Source organism: Ornithorhynchus anatinus, chromosome 12 (assembly GCF_004115215.2).
Source record: "Ornithorhynchus anatinus isolate Pmale09 chromosome 12, mOrnAna1.pri.v4, whole genome shotgun sequence".
NCBI lineage: Eukaryota > Metazoa > Chordata > Mammalia > Monotremata > Ornithorhynchidae > Ornithorhynchus > Ornithorhynchus anatinus.
Genome location: NC_041739.1, coordinates 52,532,059 through 52,550,099, shown reverse-complemented (window position 1 = coordinate 52,550,099; position 18,041 = coordinate 52,532,059). Strand labels below are relative to the sequence as shown.

The 18,041-nt window shown below is 50.1% G+C and overlaps 1 protein-coding gene and 3 long non-coding RNA genes across 8 annotated transcripts in view; 3 read left to right on the top strand and 1 right to left on the bottom strand.

The window, feature by feature from the left end:
• Positions 1-324, top strand: part of MAD2L1 (mitotic arrest deficient 2 like 1) — a 4,691-nt gene extending 4,367 nt beyond the window's left edge. The window contains exon 3 of the mRNA XM_039913687.1: positions 293-324. Coding sequence (XP_039769621.1) covers positions 293-324 — 32 coding nt within the window. The remainder of the gene's footprint in view (positions 1-292) is intronic.
• Positions 325-606: 282 nt separating this feature from the next.
• On the bottom strand, positions 607-7,697 carry LOC120638739. The gene is made up of 3 exons (XR_005660638.1): positions 7,642-7,697; positions 1,650-1,851; positions 607-666 (listed from the first exon to the last, which is right to left on the bottom strand). It is a non-coding gene; the product is annotated as an uncharacterized LOC120638739 (long non-coding RNA).
• On the top strand, positions 660-5,052 carry LOC114815415. The gene is made up of 3 exons (XR_003763175.2): positions 660-1,558; positions 2,270-2,327; positions 2,634-5,052. It is a non-coding gene; the product is annotated as an uncharacterized LOC114815415 (long non-coding RNA).
• A 5,499-nt stretch (positions 7,698-13,196) lies between the features above and the next one.
• LOC114815456 lies at positions 13,197-17,769 on the top strand. 5 transcript variants are annotated; one of them, XR_003763243.2, is made up of 6 exons: positions 13,251-13,356; positions 14,548-14,704; positions 14,972-15,780; positions 16,033-16,122; positions 17,408-17,486; positions 17,665-17,769. It is a non-coding gene; the product is annotated as an uncharacterized LOC114815456 (long non-coding RNA). The 5 variants fall into 5 exon arrangements; XR_003763241.2 differs by having other exon boundaries at positions 16,019-16,122; XR_003763244.2 differs by having other exon boundaries at positions 13,197-13,356; positions 14,972-16,122; positions 17,645-17,769.
• Positions 17,770-18,041: the final 272 nt, after the last annotated feature.

Genomic DNA, 18,041 nt, shown 5'->3' with positions numbered 1-18,041 from the left:
GGCATTGTAATTGAGGGTGAATAGAGACTATGCGACGTGCACGAGAAGCCATTTGCTTGATGGAGGAAAAACTCCCACTTATCCTCTCCCTATGGTTTTCCAGGCCTGGAAAGAGAGAGTACATGTGAGCTGGGAAAGGAGAGGTCTTGCTTCCTGCAAAAATGTTATTGTTTGTTACTCCACCTAAGGCTTTCCAAGGCCCTGCAATTGAGAATTGAGGGAGAATATAGATGGTGGAAAAGCAGAAACGTAACTCAGGTGAACAAACCCCTGCTTGAATTTGTCGCCTAAGGTCTTCAAGACCTGAAAGGAGAACTGTTGTGACAAAGGAGAATTTGCTTCATATAAAAAAATCACCCGGTCATTTTTCTATCTAGGGTCTTCAAGACCCAAAGAGAAAATAGGTGAGCTGGCAAAGGACCTGGCAAGGACACATCTCCTGTGCCTTCCTTAGTCCACCTCAGGCCTTCAAGGCCTGTGTATACTGAGAGTGGCTGGAGATTGAATGAGGTGAAAAAGGAGAAGTTTCCTTCATGCAAAAGTTATTCCGTTCACTTGTCTCCCGAAGGTCTTCAAGACGTGAAGACAAAATATATGAGCTGGGGAAGGAGAAAATTGCTTCATGCGAAACATCTCCTGCTTTTCTCCACTTGAGGTCTTCAAGGCCTGCAGAAGAATATTGGAGGTAGGACAGGAGAAATTTGCTTCATGCAAAAAAATCTCCACGTTTGAATTTCTCTCACTTAAACTCTCTAAGGCCTACATAGACAATTTAGGAGGTGGAAAAGGAGTAATGTGCTTCATGCCAAAAGAAAATCCCATTTATTTTTCTACCCATGGCCCTTAAGGCCTGCACAGAGAACATCTGAGGAGTTAAAGGAGACACGTACCACATGCAGATTTCCTCTTTGGTTTTTTAACCTCACCCTTACCTTAAAGTCCTTGTGCTTTGTGACCGAGAACTCACAATATACTTGGAGCGAAAAGGAGAAATCTGCTCCCTGCAAAATCTTCCCCCTGATCTGGCCACCACAGGCCTTCCCCCAAGCCTTTGCATTAGGAGAGAAATGAAAATGTTTGAGACAAAAGAAAAAGGTAAAACTTGCTTCATGCAGACAAACCTCCTGCTTAGTACACCACCTCTGGCCTTCAAGGCCCCTTCACTTAGACTTGAGATGAAGAGGAGACACGTGCTTCGTGCCAGTAAATCTGCGGCTTATTTCTCCCCCTTAGGTCTCCAAGACCTTTTATTTGATAATGGAGGTGGACTAGCCCGAGTGCCAAACAGAGAGAATAGATTCCTACACCGTCTGTCTGGCTCCAGGCCTAAATCTAGCTGTGCACCCTCCTGTGCTCCCTTCAGGCTCCACGCCTGGTCTTTATGGCTTGGGTTGTTGGACAGAGAGCCAAGAGGTAGCAGTGGGGTGAAGAGCTTCATGCTACTTCCCCCCCACCCCCCAGTCCCTGAAAGGGGTTTCCCTTTTATCCTTCCACTCTGCCTGCTCTGCCACCTCAACCTTGGACAAAGTCACCAAACCACTCCTTGCCATGGAACCAGGTAGGAGGTTGGACGGGCCAATGGGAGAGGGCCGGGTTTTTATGATTCTTTAGCTTGCTAGGAGGGGACGCTTTGGAGGCCAGTCACTCACCGTGTGCTGTCCGATCTGAAGACGTGACTTGGAATTCTTTAAAACCGTTAGACATCTGTTTCAAAGTTTGGGCTCCCGTGGAACTATCATTCAGATCCAGATACAAATGTTAGTTTGTCAAGTCAGCATTACAGTTGGATTCCCGGGTGGGGTTGGCCACATTTCCCGTCCGATTCACCCTGGAAATCTCCCCGTCAGCTTGCTGTAGAGCACAAATGAGTTGGTTTTGAGTTGGGATTAAGTGATGGGTTTACCTGGTGCATCGGTCACAGTGCCCTGGCCGTCATCTTTCCCTGGATTGAGCCTATTTGGCTTGTAATAATAAGGTTGGTATTCGTAAAGCGCTTACTATGGGCCGAGCACTGTTCTGAGCGCTGGGGTAGATACAGGGTAATCAGGTCGTCCCACGTGAGGCTCACGGGTAATCCCCATTTTTACAGATGAGGTGACTGAGGCACAGAGAAGTTAAGTGACTTGCCCACAGTCACACAGCTGACAAGGGGCAGAGCAGGGGTTCAAACTCATGACCTCTGACTCCCAAGCCCGTGCTCTTTCCAGGGAGCCACGTTGCTTCTCTGGGACCAGATTTTCACGTACTCGCTCTCCTGCCTCTTCTCTAGATCCTGCATCCTAAGAGCTGAGGTCTTCTAAGTGTGGAAAGGATGGAGAAAGGAATGGGTAAGCAGCCCTTGCAGGGTGCATACAGATCTATATGTGTCATAATGAGAGAGAGTGATTTACCGTTCCCCAGTTTGGAATTCCCTTTCTTCTGGTTGATTTTTCCCTTTGTTGTGTGGTGCATGCAGTGAAATATTGGGGCTGGAACCAAATCTGGTTCCTCTCCTCAGTGTCCAAACATTAATCGACCTTAGGAAGGAGAAAGATTTTGGAAAATGAATCTGATTTTAACTCCTGAATCTACGTACCAGAAATAGGTAGAGGTGTGTGATGAAGAATGGAACCGTATCTTCTCTCTCCCTGCAGGGCCAGCCGGCTCGACTGGAGAAAGGCTCCATTCCCGCCATAGAACGGAGGAGGAAGGAAAATCGGAGGACGGTTGGGTTTGGAGAAAATCCGGCTACTGGTTAAGAGGAAAAGGCTCTGGACCCGAGGCTCGGGTCCAGGCTAGTGGAGGGCGATCAAAGAAACGTGGAGGTGGAGGAGGGGGAGGAGGGATTTTGTCTCATGCCAAATTCCAGAAAAGCTTTACTTCATGTGAAGCGGCCTCCCCTCCAGGGCCTTCCTGCCTTCAAGACCTGAAAAGAAACTATTTGAGTCCTAAAAGGGCTTCGGAGGCAACCTGGGACATTTCTCTTGGGAGCCTTCTGGCTTTCTGAGCGGTTAGAACTGCTCCATTTGGACCATTTTGGCTCATTTTCCACGTTCAGAAATTGGTCCAGTTTTAGAGGGAAATACCTTTCACAAGTCTATAGTGTTATGTCAGGATTACAATTCCAAACCTGTTATGACGAAAGCACAACGGAGATAACCCCTTGTCCCTCTCTAAATCCTGGTTGACCACTCAATGTTCAATGGAATGTTATTTCGCTCTCATTCAGGAGATAGAAAACAACAAAAAGATTCATGCAAGCCACCACAGCAGCCTTTAAAAAGTCAATAAAATAGTTCAATAAAATAAAAATAAACCTAAAAAGCAAAAGGAGCGGCACAATAAAATACAATAAAATAGTTTAAATAAAATTTAATACTAAAATCACTGACATATAAAATCCATGACATATAAAAATGCACAACACTCATTCCCTTGGACATTGATGTATGGGAAATCTTAGGATAAAAGAGAAAGAAAAAAATACCGAGTATTCGACGACCAAAAACGGGGAGGTTGATCTCTTTGCCTTTTCTATCGCGATCAGATGAATGGCTTTATGAGCGCCAACTGACTATAGCACTATAGACTTACAGCAAAGGAAACGTCAGCCCAGGTTCAAGGCAGTTTTACTTCATACACTTGGTTTCAGAATGCCTGGCACATTGAGTGTTTTGTCGTCAAGGTTTTGAATCTGTGCAGAACTGGGGGGCTGCTACTCTGGGCTGGATCTCGCCTGACCGTCGGTTGGTAAGCACCGGGAGGAGCAGAGGTAAGCGCGGGCCGGACGGAAGGAATGTACGCATTTCGGGGAAGGGTGGGTTCAGGGGGGATGTCCTCAGGGTGGCCCTGGGCTCTGGAAAGCGTTCCCCTCCTGAATGTCAGTGCATCCGCACCTACCTTAGTTTGTCCTCTGCAACATCTGCCGGTAGGATTTTTGTTGCCCACGTAGAGCAAAGAGAGAATCAGCGTTCCTAGGTCCAGGGAGAGAAAAGGAGGCGACGGTGCCACCGACCAAGAGGGAGAATACAGCACGCTACTGCGATGCCCGTCGGAGTGACGGCCGTTGTCCCCGCGGCCCCGTATTGCAGCGGGGGGTAGCGGGGGCAGCCCGGTGAGAGGGGCCCGGGGGGGAGGCGGAGAAGGATGCTGACAGACTAGGCCCGAGGAGGTGGGGACGGAGGGTCTCAACTAAGCCCACTGCAGCACTGCCACTAGGTGCCCCCTGCTCCTCAGTGGGAGGCCCACTGCAGGGGGGACGGTGGCAGTGCGGGGGAAGGAGCAGCAGGGAAGAGGGTGTGGCCGGGGACCCCTTCCCTATCCTGTCCCCTCTGTCTTCATTCCTTTTTCCCCAGCCCCTTCCATTTCTCCTCCTAACCTTTCCTCCCTAAAGACAAAGAGTGAAAAATGTTGTTTCAACAGCCTACCTCCAACATTCGAGGACCACGGATCTGCAGCCAAGCCAGCCCTACCTTCTCCCTGGACTCTCAACAGCTGGAGGGAAACAGTCCTGAAGCACTCCTGACTTCACCCCACGGGACCCGGACCCATGCCAGCGCAGACCACCCACCTCCGCCCCACCCCAATTCCCCACCAGCCCAGACCACCCAGCCCCGACCCAAGCCTCAGAATGTCTTCTGAGGCCTGGGGTTGTCCCTGACCCCCACTGGATCCACCCCTGCCCCTTCCAGCACCATCAGAGCTAGCCAAGAGGAGCAGAAACTGGGAGAGCAGAGGAGAACAACTTGCTGCTGCTGCTGCTGCTGCTGCCACCAGCTGTGGGTCCCAAGAGTTGCACCTGAACCTAGACCCGCCTACTTTACCCTGGCCAAAACTCTGATTGCTCTTCACTCATCAAGGCTTAACCCGTCTATGTTCAGGTTTCTCCACTTGTACTCTGAGCTCCTTCCAAAATGTTGGGACCTATGGAATGGCCATAAGAAAACGAAGTCCTTGCTCATGTTGTGGAAACCGTCCTGGTACCCCTTTTCCTTTTTCTACACCTGTGCCCAGAAAAGAATACCTGTTCTTCCCCCCAACCGTTGTTACTCAGTAAAACTTGTGAAAAACCCATCTCACAGCTGCTGATCTTCTGTGGATTGGGTCTCTGTTGGGTTCATCAAAGAGATGGTGTCTGGGTAGGATAATCAAGACAGATCTTCAGGGCTAATGACTTGGATAAAGGAAAGTGAAGGTGGCAGCCCTGCCTGAGGACTTTACAGTAAGCAGAAGCAGGGGGACTCCTGAGCCAGCCCAAAGTGGGACAGTTCTGAGGGGAAAGTGGAAGGGTGATCTATGGCACTAGGTACCACCCACTTCCTCAGAAGGGGTTTATTTTGGTGGCGTTTTTGTTGTTTTAATGTCCCTACCAGCTCCCAGGAGACATGGTTGGGCCCCTGATCCAGACTGAATCCTTCCAAGGTATAGTTCGAGGTGTGGACAGCTGCCTTGGATAAATGGGCCAATGATAAGACACAAACACAACCCTTGGCTCTCCCCTTAGGGTCAACCCCACTTCAGACATACTCTTGTAACTTTCTACCGATGCCGCGCACTCCTAAACACAAAACCCCACACCCCTTCCTAGCTCATCCCTATAGGCTTAGACAAATGCAACCACTGGCCCCCAGAGCTGATGAACAGGAGCAGAGACTGGTAGAGCAGAGGAGAAAAACCAGGCAGGCAGGAGTTGCCCTAGCCTAGACCCAGCTACTTTACCGTGTGAAAAACTAACTGCTCTTCACGCATCAAGCTTTATCCCTCGATTTTCAAGTATCCCACTTGTACTCTTAGCTCCATTCAAAATTTGGGGACCTATAGGGTAGCCATAAAACATTCAGTCCTTACACCTATTTTGGAAACAGTCCTAGAATACCTTTTTTCTTTACATAATGGAGCCCAGGAAAGTGTTGGCATGGGTTAAGCACTATGTGCAGAGCACTCTTCGAAGCGCTGGGGTGGATTTACAGGGTCATCAGGTTGTCCCATGTGAGGCTCACAGTCTTAATCCCCATTTTACAGATGAGGGAACTGTGGCACAGAGAGGTTAAGTGACTTGCCCAGGGTCACACAGCTGACAAGTGGCAGAGCAGACATTCGAACCCGTGACCTCTAACTCCCAAGCCCAGACTCTTTCCACTGAGCCACGCTGTGTGATTATCGTGTGACAGCCAAACCTTTTAGATAAACAGAGGTTTTCATTCTGCTTTTAATGAATAGAAATAATTCATTATCCAGTTCCACCCCTAGGATCTCAGAAAGCGGGCACACAGAGAAAAACATTCCAAAAAAGTTATCAGTATTCACGCTATCATGATGAACATCAGAATAATCTTTAGTTCTCCCTGGACGTTCACCAGGTGCCTGCTTGCTTTTCCTCTGGAAAGCTTTATGGTGCATGATCTAGACTGGGCTCTCAGTTCTTAGGTAACACCGATGGTGAGACTGCATCTACGAGGTTCCGCAGTTTGGAGAGAGACCATCGCACCTTTTTGTCCATAAAAACACAGTCGGGCATCTCATCGGGGGGACACTGGTGTATCGCCACTAGTTAAATGGGGGAAAGGGACGTCCTACCGCCAGCAGTTTAGGCAACCAAAATGCCCCCTAAGCACATCCATGTACTCCATCGCTTCCCCGAGTCAAATAACGGCAAGAATTCCATTTAATGTATTTGACACATGCCTACAATGTGCCGAGCAGTATTCCAAGGGCTTGGGGTGATACCAGCTGATCAGGTTGGATGCATAGTCCTTGTCCCTAGTCGGGCTTCCGTTCTGAATTCTCATCATGTTATAGATGCGGGAACTGAAGCAGAGAAAAGTTAAGTGACTTGCCCAAGCTCCCACAGCAGACAAGCAGCAGAGCAGGGATTAGAACCCATGACCTCTGACTCCCAAGCCTGTGCCCCTGCATCGTGTCTACTTTATTTTCAGGTCTGTCCTCCCCAACCGTTTGTCCAAAAAAACCCCAAAAAATAACCGCCCCCCGCCAAAACCAGTCCCTGTGGGTAGAAATCACATCTATCAACTGTACTGTAGCCTTCCAAACCCTCAGTAAGGAGAATAATAATTATGATGAGGATGATGGTATATGTTAAGCCCCTACTATGTGGCAAGCACTGTCATCAGGGTGTCCTCCCACGTGGGGCTCCAAGTCTTAATCTCCATTTGGTACATTTGGAAACTGAAGCACAGAGAACAATAAGAAGAAGAAGAAGGATAATAATCAGGATGAAGGTATCTGTCAGAACGGACTATGAGGCAAGCACTGTGCCTAAAAACTAGGATAATTAGGATGTCCCACGTGGGGCTCAGAGTCATAATCCCCATTTTGCAGATAAGGTAAGCGAGACCCCGAGAAGCTAAGTGACCTGACCAGCGTCACCCAGCAGACAAGCAGCAGAGCAGGGATTAGAACCCATGTCCTCTGTCTCTCGACACCGGGCTCTGTGCACTAAGCCACGCTGCCTCTCTTGGCCTTAAAGGGGTGGCTGGGGACCCCTTCCCTAGCTTTTCGCCTCTGCCTTCCCTCCTTTTTCTCCAGCCCCTTCCATTTCTCCTCCTAACCTTTCCTCCCTAAAGACAACGGGTGAAAATTGTGGTTTCAACAGCCCACCCCCAACATTCAAGGACCACGGATCTGCAGCCAAGCCAGCCCTACCTTCTTCCTTGGACTCTCAGCAGTCGGAGGGCAACGGTCCTGAAGCGCTCCTGACTTCACCCCACCGGGCCCGGACCCACCCCGAACCCCCACCAGCCCCGACCCAAGCCTCAGAATGTCTTCTGGGGCCTGGGACTGTCCCTGACGCCCCCTGGATCCACCCCTGCCCCTTCCAGCGACTTCAGAGCTAGCCAAGAGGGAGCAGCAACTGGGAGAGCCGAGGAGAACAACTTGCTGCTGCTGCTGCTGCTGCTGCCGCCACCACCTGCGGGTCCGAGGAGTTGCACCTGGGCCTACTTTACCCTGGCCAAAGGTCTGATGGCTCTTCATTCATCAAGCCTCATCCCTCTATTTTCAAATATCCCCACTTGTACTGTGAGACGGCATCTACGAGGATCCGTGGTTTGGAGGGAGACGATCGCACATTTTTTCCCCATGAAAACGCAGTCGGGCATCACTTTGGGTCCCTTGACTTGTGGGGGGACATTGGTGTAACGCCACTGGATAAATGTGGGTAAGGTATGTCCTACTGCCAGCAGTTTAGGCAACCAAAATGCCCCCTAAGCACATCCACATACTCCATCGCTTCCCCGAATCGAATAACGGCAAGAATTCCATTTAAGATATTGGACACACGCTTACAATGTGCCAAGCAGTATTCCAAGGGCTTGGGGTGATACCAGCTAATCAGGTTGGACCCAAAGTCCCTGTCCCAGGTGGGGCTTCCATTCTGAATCCTCATCATGTTACAGATGCGGGAACTGAAGCAGAGAAAAGTTAAGTGACTTGGCCAAGGTCACACAGCACAACAAGCAGCCCCGCAGGGATTCAAACCCATGTCCTCTGACTCCCAAGCCTGTACCCTTGCAACCTGTTCACTTTATTTTCACCTCTGTCCTCCCCAACTGTTTGTCAAGTCCACGTGGGTAGGTATCACATCTATCAACTGCACTGTAGCCTTCCAAACCCTCAGTAATGATAATAATAATTACGATGGGGATGTTGGTATTTTTTAAGCACTTTACTAGGTGGCAAGCACTGTTCTCAAAACTGGTAGATAGAAGGTAATCAGGTTGTCCTCCCACGTGGCGCTCAAAGTCTTAGTCTCCAATTTGCAGAGGAGGGAAGTAAAGCACAGAGAATAATAATAATAATGATAATGATAATAATAATGAGGATGATGGTGTTTGTAAGCACTTACTGTGGGGCAAGCACTGTTCTAAAAACTTGAGTAGATACAAAGTAATTAGGTTATCCCAAGTGGGGCTTAAAGTCTTAACCCCTGTTTTGCAGATGAGGTAACTGAGCCCCAGAGAAGTAAAGTGACTTGCCCAGGGTCACCCAGCAGAGAAGCGGCAGAGCAGCGATTAGAACGCATGGCCTCTGCCTCCCAACCCCGGGCTCTTTCCACTCAGCCCCGCTGCCTCTCTTGGGCTTAAAGGTATACAGATCCTGTTGCCAGAGTGATACAGAAAGGAGAGGAAAGGGGCAAAAGAGACCTTAGTCCAGGGCAGGAAAAAACCCCATTTCCTTGGGGCTTTTTTTTTTTTAGTATCATCTCTGATTAAATTCATCAGAATTAGCCGGATTTCCAAGGAAATGTAGGAAAAGAGTTTCTTTTTTTTTCTTCCAGTTTGGTGCTTTGTGGGGCAGGAGAATATACCAGTCAGGGGGACAGCGTAGGCTCTGCCCATCCGGTAACTGTGGCGCCAACCTGACCTCCCGATGAAGCTAGAGGGTTAGTCGGGCACCCCCCTGACCGCCTGGTGACTCCTTGGGTCACTTGGGCACCCGGCTCATCTCTGGCTGACCCGTGGAGTCACCGAGCCCCCGACTAGCCGGGCCGAGAGGGTTCGGTGAGCGGCGAGCAGAGGTGACGGGCAGGGGATGAGGAGGGACAACTGGGCTCTGTCGCTCAAGGGAGGCATTGACAGAGACTAAGCTTTCATAGTCCTTGAATTAATTCATTCATTCAATCGTCTTTATTGACGGCTCACTGTGTGCAGAGCAATAATAATGTTGGTATTTGTATTTGTTAAGCGCTTACTATGTGCCGAGCACTGTTCTAAGCGCTGGGGTAGACATAGGGGAATCAGGTCGTCACAGGTGGGGCTCACAGTCTTAATCCCCATTTTACAGATGAGGGAACTGAGGCACAGAGAAGTTAAGTGACTTGCCCACAGTCACAGAGCCGACAAGTGGCAGAGCTGGGATTCGAACTCACGAGCCCTGACTCCAAAGCCCGTGCTCTTTCCACTGAGCCACGCTGCTTCTCAGAGCACTGTACTAGGCGCTTGGAGAGTACAATTCGGGCACAGATAGAGACTATGCCTACCCAACAACACTCAATGAAAAATTTATTCCAGAGAAATGAAAAAAACCCCAAAAACCTACTAGTTGGGTCACTGTGCCCGCTCCCCCGGAAGAATTGGAGGGGATTTGCCTTTTCCCAATGCCAGCCAGACTTTCAAGCATTGCAGGGCTACCTTTCATCCCTAGGAGCCCAAAATGCTGACTGAAAAGTCATCCAAAGTAAGGCCCTTTTCCTCACAGTTGACTCTAATAATAGTAAGAAGTATAATGGTATTTGCTAGCGCTTACTATGTGGCAAGCGCAAAGGAAGGTACAAGGTTATCAGGTTTTTGTCCCAGTGGGGGCTCACAGCCCCATTTGCCAGATGAGGTAACTGAGGCAGAGTCGCAGAGCCGCTCCAGAGCGGAGCAGGAATTCGAACCCACGACCTCTGACTCCCAAACCAGTGCTTTTCGCTCCGGCTCCAGGGATTCGAACCCATAACCCCCAACTCCCAAACCCGTGCTCTTTCACCCCACCGGTTCAGGGTCTCGGAAGGGGGGCGGGTAAAATTTGCCTAGAGCCAAATAATAACGTTGGTATTTGTTAAGCGCTTACTATGTGCAGAGCACTGTTCTAAACGCTGGGATAGATACAGGGTCATCAGGTTGTCCCACGTGAGGCTCTTTTGCTCACAGTCGCCTCGAATCATAATCAGAAGGATAATGGTATTTGTTAGCGCTTACTATGTGGCAAGCACGGTTCTGAGCGCCAAGGAAAGTACAAGGTTATCAGGTTTTTGTCCCAGTGGGGGCTCACAGCCACATTTGACAGATAATAATAATAATGTTGGTATTTGTTAAGCGCTTACTATGTGCAGAGCACTGTTCTAAGCGCTGGGGTAGACACAGGGGAATCAGGTTGTCCCACGTGGGGCTCACAGTCTTAATCCCTATTTTACAGATGAAGTAACTGAGGCAAAGAGAAGTGAAGTGACTTGCCCAAGGTCACACAGCCGACAAGAGGCAGAGTCGGGATTCGAACTCATGACCTCTGACTCCAAAGCCCAGGCTCTTTCCACTGAGCCACGACAGATAATAATAATAATAATAATAATTGTTGGTATTTGTTAAGTGCTTCCTATGTGCCGAGCACTGTTCTAAGCGCTGGGGTAGACAAAGGGGAATCAGGTTGTCCCACGTGGGGCTCACAGTCTTAATCCCCATTTTACAGATGAGGGAACTGAGGCGCAGAGAAGTGAAGTGACTTGCTCTCAGTCACACAGCCGACAAGTGGCAGAGCTGGGATTCGAACTCATGAGCCCTGACTCCAAAGCCCGTGCTCTTTCCACTGAGCCACGCTGCTTCTCCAGGACGCCAGGACAGATGAGGTAACTGAGGCAGAGTCACAGAGCCGCTCAAGAGCGGAGCAGGAACTCGAACCCACGACCTGTGACTCCCAAGCCTGTGCTTTTCGCTCCTCCCACGGGGATTCGAACCCACAACCCTCGACTCCCAAACCCGTGCTCTTTCACCCCGCCGGCTCAGGGTCTCAGAAGGGGGCGGGTAAAATTTGCCTAGAGCCAAATAATAACGTTGGTATTTGTTAAGCGCTTACTAAAGCGCTTACTATGTGCAGAGCACTGTTCTAAACGCTGGGAGAGATACAGGGTCATCAGGTTGTCCCACGTGAGGCTCTTTTGCTCACAGTCGCCTCGAATCATAATAATAATAATAATAATGTTGGTATTTGTTAAGCGCTTACTATGTGCCGGGCACCGTTCTAAGCGCTGGGGTAGACATAGGGGAATCGGGTTGTCCCACGTGGGCCTCACAGTCTTAATCCCCATTTTACAGATGAGGGAACTGAGGCACAGAGAAGTCAAGTGACTGGCCCACAGTCACACAGCCGACAAGTGGCAGAGCTGGGATTCGAACTCACGAGCCCTGACTCCAAAGCCCGTGCTCTTTCCACTGAGCCACGCTGCTTCTCCTCAGAAGGATCATGGTATTTGGTAGCGCTTACTATGTAGCAAGCACAGTTTTGAGCGCAAAGGAAGGTACAAGGTTACCAGGTTTTTGTCCCAGTGGGGGCTCACAGCCCCATTTGACAGATGAGGTAACTGAGGCAGAGTCACAGAGCCGCTCAAGAGCGGAGCAGGAACTCGAACCCACGACCTCTGACTCCCAAACCAGTGCTTTTCGCTCCGGCTCCAGGGATTCGAACCCATAACCCCCAACTCCCAAACCCGTGCTCTTTCACCCCGCCGGTTCAGGGTCTCGGAAGGGGGGCGGGCAAAATTTGCCTAGAGCCAAATAATAACGTTGGTATTTGTTAAGCGCTTACTATGTGCAGAGCACTGTTCTAAACGCTGGGATAGATACAGGGTCATCAGGTTGTCCCACGTGAGGCTCTTTTCCTCACAGTCGCCTCGAATCATAATCAGAAGGATCATGGTATTTGGTAGCGCTTACTATGTAGCAAGCACAGTTCTGAGCGCAAAGGAAGGTACAAGGTTATCAGGTTTTCGTCCCAGTGGGGGCTCACAGCCCCATGTGACAGATGAGGTAACTGAGGCATAGTCGCAGAGCCGCTCAAGAGTGGAGCAGGAACTCGAACCCACGACCTCTGACTCCCAAGCCCGTGCTTTTCGCTCCAGCCAGGGGATTCGAACCCATAACCTCCGACTCCCAAACCCGTGCTCTTTCACCGCGCCCGCTCAGGGTCTCGGAAGGGGGCGGGTAAAATTTGCCTAGAGCCAAATGGAGACTGCCTGAACCATGTTCCACAGAGGTTTTCTCTGGCCCTGGTGGAAAGAGCTCGGGCTCGGGAGGCAGAAGTCGTGGGTTCGAATCCCCTCTCCGCCACTGCGCGGCTCGGTGACTTTGGGCGAGTCACTTAACTTCTCTGGGCCTCAGGCACCTCATCCGGAAAATGGGCCTGAAGACTGTGGGCCCCACCTGGGACAACCCAGTAACCTCGGCTCTCCCCCTCAGCGCTTAGGACAGTTCTTGGCAGCTAGTAAGCGCTCAAAAAATCACTTATTAACGAAATTAGTATTTTAGCTTTTGAACGAAAACCCATCCCATTTTTTTTTTAATCCTGAGGAAAAACTTCTCCCCCAGAAGGAAGATTGATAACGTCCCCCCCCCCCCCAGGCTCCAAATGACGTCTTTTGCAATAGAAAAATCCACAATGCGCAAACTAGACGCCATTTGGAAAACCTGAGGAGATTTTTTTTTTTCTATCCTCCTTCCCTCAGCGGGTGAAGAAGGCGGGGCGAAGAAGATCGCCTCCAATCAGAGGCGAAGAAGGGGACATCCTCGGCTCCCCCCCCGCGCCCCTCAGACGCCGACTATAAGAGGCCCCGCCCGGGTTTCTCAGTGTGCAGCGGGCCGAGCTTAGAGTCGGGGAAGGAGGCTGGTGAGGACGGAGGGGGCGAGCAAACGAGCGAGCAAAGGCCCTGCCTCACGCAAAGCCGGTCTGAGGGGAGGCACGGCAGGTTCAGGAAAAAAAAAATGAGAAAAAACCCCCATTAGCCTGACAGGAACTCAAAAGACCCCAGGACCCACTCCGTTTGCCCTCCCCTGGATAGATTTTCCCGGTTTGGCTTCTCAGAGAATGGGAGTGATTTGAGGGAATTGTGTGAGGGAATTAAATCGGTATTCCAAATGATTCCCTCAAAGGGCCTATTCCCTCTGCCGGTTTCTCGGAGGGTGGGTGGAGTGGGGGGGAAGGTGGAGGGGGGGAGAAGCTGGCGAGGCGGTTGAAATGTGAGGCGAACATTCTCAGAAAGGACTGTGACTCGACTGCCCGACTTGACTTTAAGGAAAGAGAAGTGAGGTAGAGACAGAAAACTGTGAGACAGAAAGCAAGACCCGCTTTTGCGGGAAGGGTGACCCTGTGGTGTGAGCGTCTCTGAAAGCACGCCCGGCTTGTGGAGTTTGTTGGCCAAAACCATGACTGAAAACTGTTAATTCTTGCTGCTCAGATAGCTCTGCGCTGAGGCGATGCGTTTGAGAGAGAGAGAGAGAGAGAGCTGGGATCATATGGGAGAGGAGGAGGACTCTCAAGTCAGGCTGTGGACCTCTGGTCTGTTTGGGAAGAGTAAGGGAGGTGACTGTGTCTCAAAGAAATAACTAAGTGCCTCAACTCCTGCCCTGTGACCAAGTTGGAACCATGGACTAGCCCGCTCTCCCTTTGGAAAGCCAATTTCTTGCCTCTAGGACTTAGGTCCCCACCACAGGACTAGAATGTCTCAGTGGGTAAAAAAGGAACTTTAGTGTCCATGGCCGGCCTGCCTTCCTTCCTTCCTTCCTTCCTTCCTTCCTTCCTTCCTTCCTTCCTTCCTTCCTTCCTTCCTAATCAAAAGTCTTTATTCTAGGGCTCCCCGTCGTCTAATGCCTCTCCCTCTCTCCTGACTATCCACATGGGAGTCCTTTCCCTTGAGAGGTTTCGATCGGGATGAAGAAACGGGAGAAAATATAGAAATGACTTGCATGTCATGTAGGCAGTATGAATGAATAATGGCTCTGGAAAAGGAATTCCTGCTGTCCCCCAGGAAAAGGCTGTTGCTGTCCTTTGCGTTCAAAGCAAGGTTTGGCCTCATTTCAGAACCTCCAAGTGCCCCCTTCACCCTCGGCGCCAGGAGGTGAGGAGAAGCACCAGAGGAGGCGGGAGGAGGAGGAGACTTACAGGTCCTGACCACCCCTGCACCAACTGGACCAAACTGGCCACGGAGAGCACAGCGGCAGAGGTGACAAGCCAGATGGTAGGGAGAAATTCCTCTTTTGGGAGGGAAATGAGTATAGCCGGGCTCTGGGGGGAGGCCACGGGCAAGTTGTGTGTGGGAAAGATTGACTGTGGTGCATTTGGGTATTCCGTAAATTTGATTTAAAAGTTGGATCGGTGAAATTTCTTTTTATCCCGGGGGGAGAAATGAACAAAGGATTTTAGTCTCTGGAAGGAACCCCAAACCAGGCCAAGAAGCCCCTGGATGATTTCTCCTACTCTGCCGTGTCACCGAGTTGCCTTTTAGATACCTCCAGGAGGGATGCAGTCAAGGGAGCTGCCCCGACGCGGAAGAGGAAGGAGCGATGGGGGGATCGAGCCGCCCTGTGGAGACCAGGACACCCTGAGAGAAGATGGGAGTTGACCAGTCCATCTGAAAAGAACGGATAAGTATCTCCTCATGGACCAACCCACAGCAACCCAGAAACATTGGCTGCTAGTAGCGAATGATTTGAACCTAGAGACGTCTCTTGCACGTTTTTCGATTCCAGATGAAACGGTCTTTGGACCTTTCCTCACAGAATATTTCCCCAATCCATTTTCCGGGGAAAGAACTCTGGTCAGGATGTTGCTTTTACCCCTTAAAATTCAGTCAGAGGAGAGGCGGGAGGTACGGGGAGCCTTTAGTTATGAAGAAATAATAAGGAAAATAAAAAGAGAGATTAAATAGGTAGCACTGCTAGGAAATGTAAAAATAGAGGAAATAACAGAACCGTACTGTGGATTTCCAAGGGAAATTTACCTCACGGTTCCTTAAAAAGAATGAATAAAATGCCTTGAGGCAAGGCTCCCTGATTTAGGGCAGTTCACTCTCCGGACTATTGGGATCGGGTTCATACTCTAGGTGAGGAGGTTTGGAATAGTGCAAAAAGAGATAAGAGCAAATGCTTACACGTATCCCTTTCACGCTGTGATTGGGGAATGAGGTCTGGAAAAGAATTCCTGCTCTCCCTACTGAAGACTGTGGTGTGGTCTGTGCTCAAACCCCAGTTGATATGTTTCAGAGCCTCGACCTGCCTATTTCTGGAGCACCTCATCCAGCAGGCATCCGGACAGGTAGGCAGAGCTGCGGGCTCAGACATCAGCAGAAGCCGACCCGAGGGAGGTTGGGAAGGACTGGATGGAAAGATGCTGGCGGCAGCAGAGGGATGAAACCAGGAGGGATGGATTTGGGGGTGGGAGGAGTGAGTTGTAGAGTTATTTCTGGGCTCTCCAGAGGGAAGAGTCAGTTGGGAGAACTGGGGGCAGGCTCGCCATCCCATGCCACAGGTTGGAGTCCTTGCCTGTGTAACAGCTTTCTATCTCAAGGTCCGATGATCCGTTAAAGAAAGAAATGCCAGACAGTCACGCATGCCCCACGGCGTGCCCCTCCTGAAGGACTTCAAGGCCCTTCCCAAGGTATATTTGAGGTGGAAAGGGAGAATTTTGCTGCGTGCAAGCAACCTCCAGGTTTAATTTCTCTATCTAATGCCCTCTGTGCCTTAAGAGAGAAGATTTGCTGTGCCCAAGGAGAAATCTGTTTCAAGCAAATCATCTCCCATTTGATTTCTCTATCTAAGGCCTTCAAGGCCACAAAAGAGACTATCTGAGGTGAAAAAGAGGGAATTTGCCTTACCCACAAAGTCTCCGGATTTCTTTTTTCTGCCCAATGCCTTTGAGGCCTGAAAAGACAATCTATGGGGTTAAACAAGGAGAAATTTGCTTCACGCAAAAAAAAAAAAAAAGCTCTCATTTCTCTCCCTAAGGTCTTCAAGACCTTAAGAGACTATTTGGGGGGTAAAAGGAGAAAGATGCTTCCTGCAAAAATCTCCAGCCTGTCTTTCTCGACCTCTGGTCTTCAAGGGCTGAAGAAAGAATATTGAAGGTCAGAAAGGAGAATTTTGCTTCCTGCAAAACAATCTGCTTTCAGGTCTTCAATTCCTGAAAAGAGACTATTCAAGTCAAAAAAGGCCTCCTAGGCAACCTGGGATGTTTCCCTTGGGAGAAACATCTGGTTTTCAGAGCGCTTAGAGCTGGTCCATTTGGACCGTTTTGGCTCATTTTCCACGTTCAGAAATTGGTCCAGTTTTAGAGGGAAATACCTTTCACAAGTCTATAGTGCTATGTCAGGATTACAGTTCCAAAGCTGATATGACAAAAGCACAACCGAGATAACCCCTTGTCCCTCTCTTAATCCTGGTTGACCGACTCGATGTTGAATGGAATCGTTATTTCTCTCTCATTCAGGAGATATAAACCAACAAAAAGATTCAGGCAAACCACCACAGCAGGGTTTTATGTCAATAAAATAGCTAAATGTAAAAATGAATGAATAAAAGGAGGAGCAGCACCGTAAAATACAATAAAATAGTTGAAAATCAAATTTCATACTAAAATCACGGACATATCAAATCACTGGCGTATAAAACTGCACAACACTCATTCCCTTGGACGTTGACGAATGGGAAATCTTAGGATAAAAGAGAAAGAAAAAAATACCGAGTATTCGACAACCAAAAACGGGGAGGTATATCTCTCTGCCTTTTCTATCGCGATCAGATGAACGGCTTTATGAGCGGCAACTGACTATGGCACTATAGACCCACCCAAAAGTTCAAGGGCAACTTCAGCCCAGGTTCAAGGCACTTTTACTTCATACACTTGGTTTCAGAACTCCTGTCGCATAGAGTATTTTCTCCTCAAGGTTTGACATCTGTGCAGATCAGGGGGGCTGCTACTCTGGGCTGGATCTCCCCTGTTGGAAAACACCTGGAGGAGCAGAGGTATGTGCAGGCCGGACGGTAGGAATATACTCATTTCTGTGATGGGTGGGTTCAGGGGATATCCTTAGGGTGGCCCTGGGCTCTGGCAAGTGTTGCCTTCCTGAAGGTCAGTGCATCTGCACCTGCCTTAGCTTTTCCTCTGCAACATCTGCTGGTAGGATTTTTGTTCCCCACTTAGAGCAAAGAGAGAATCGGCGTTCGTAGATCCGGAGGGGGAAAATCAGGCGAAGGTGCCGCGGACCAAGAAGGACAATACCCAACGCAACCGCGACGTCCGTCGGAGGCACGGCCGCTGTCCCCGTTGCCCCGTATCGCAGCGGGTGGGGGAGGGGGTAAGGAGGGGTAGCCCGGTGACCGTGGGCCGGGGGGGCGGGGGAGGAGGAGGTTGCTGACAGACTAGGCCATAGGAGGTGGGGATGGAGGGTCTCAACTAAGCCCACTGCAGCACTGTCACTAGGTGCCCCCAATCCTCAGTGGGAGGCCCACTGCAGGGGGGCCAGTGGCAGTGTTGGGGAGGGAGCACCAGGGAAGAGGGTGTAGCTGGGGACCCCTTCC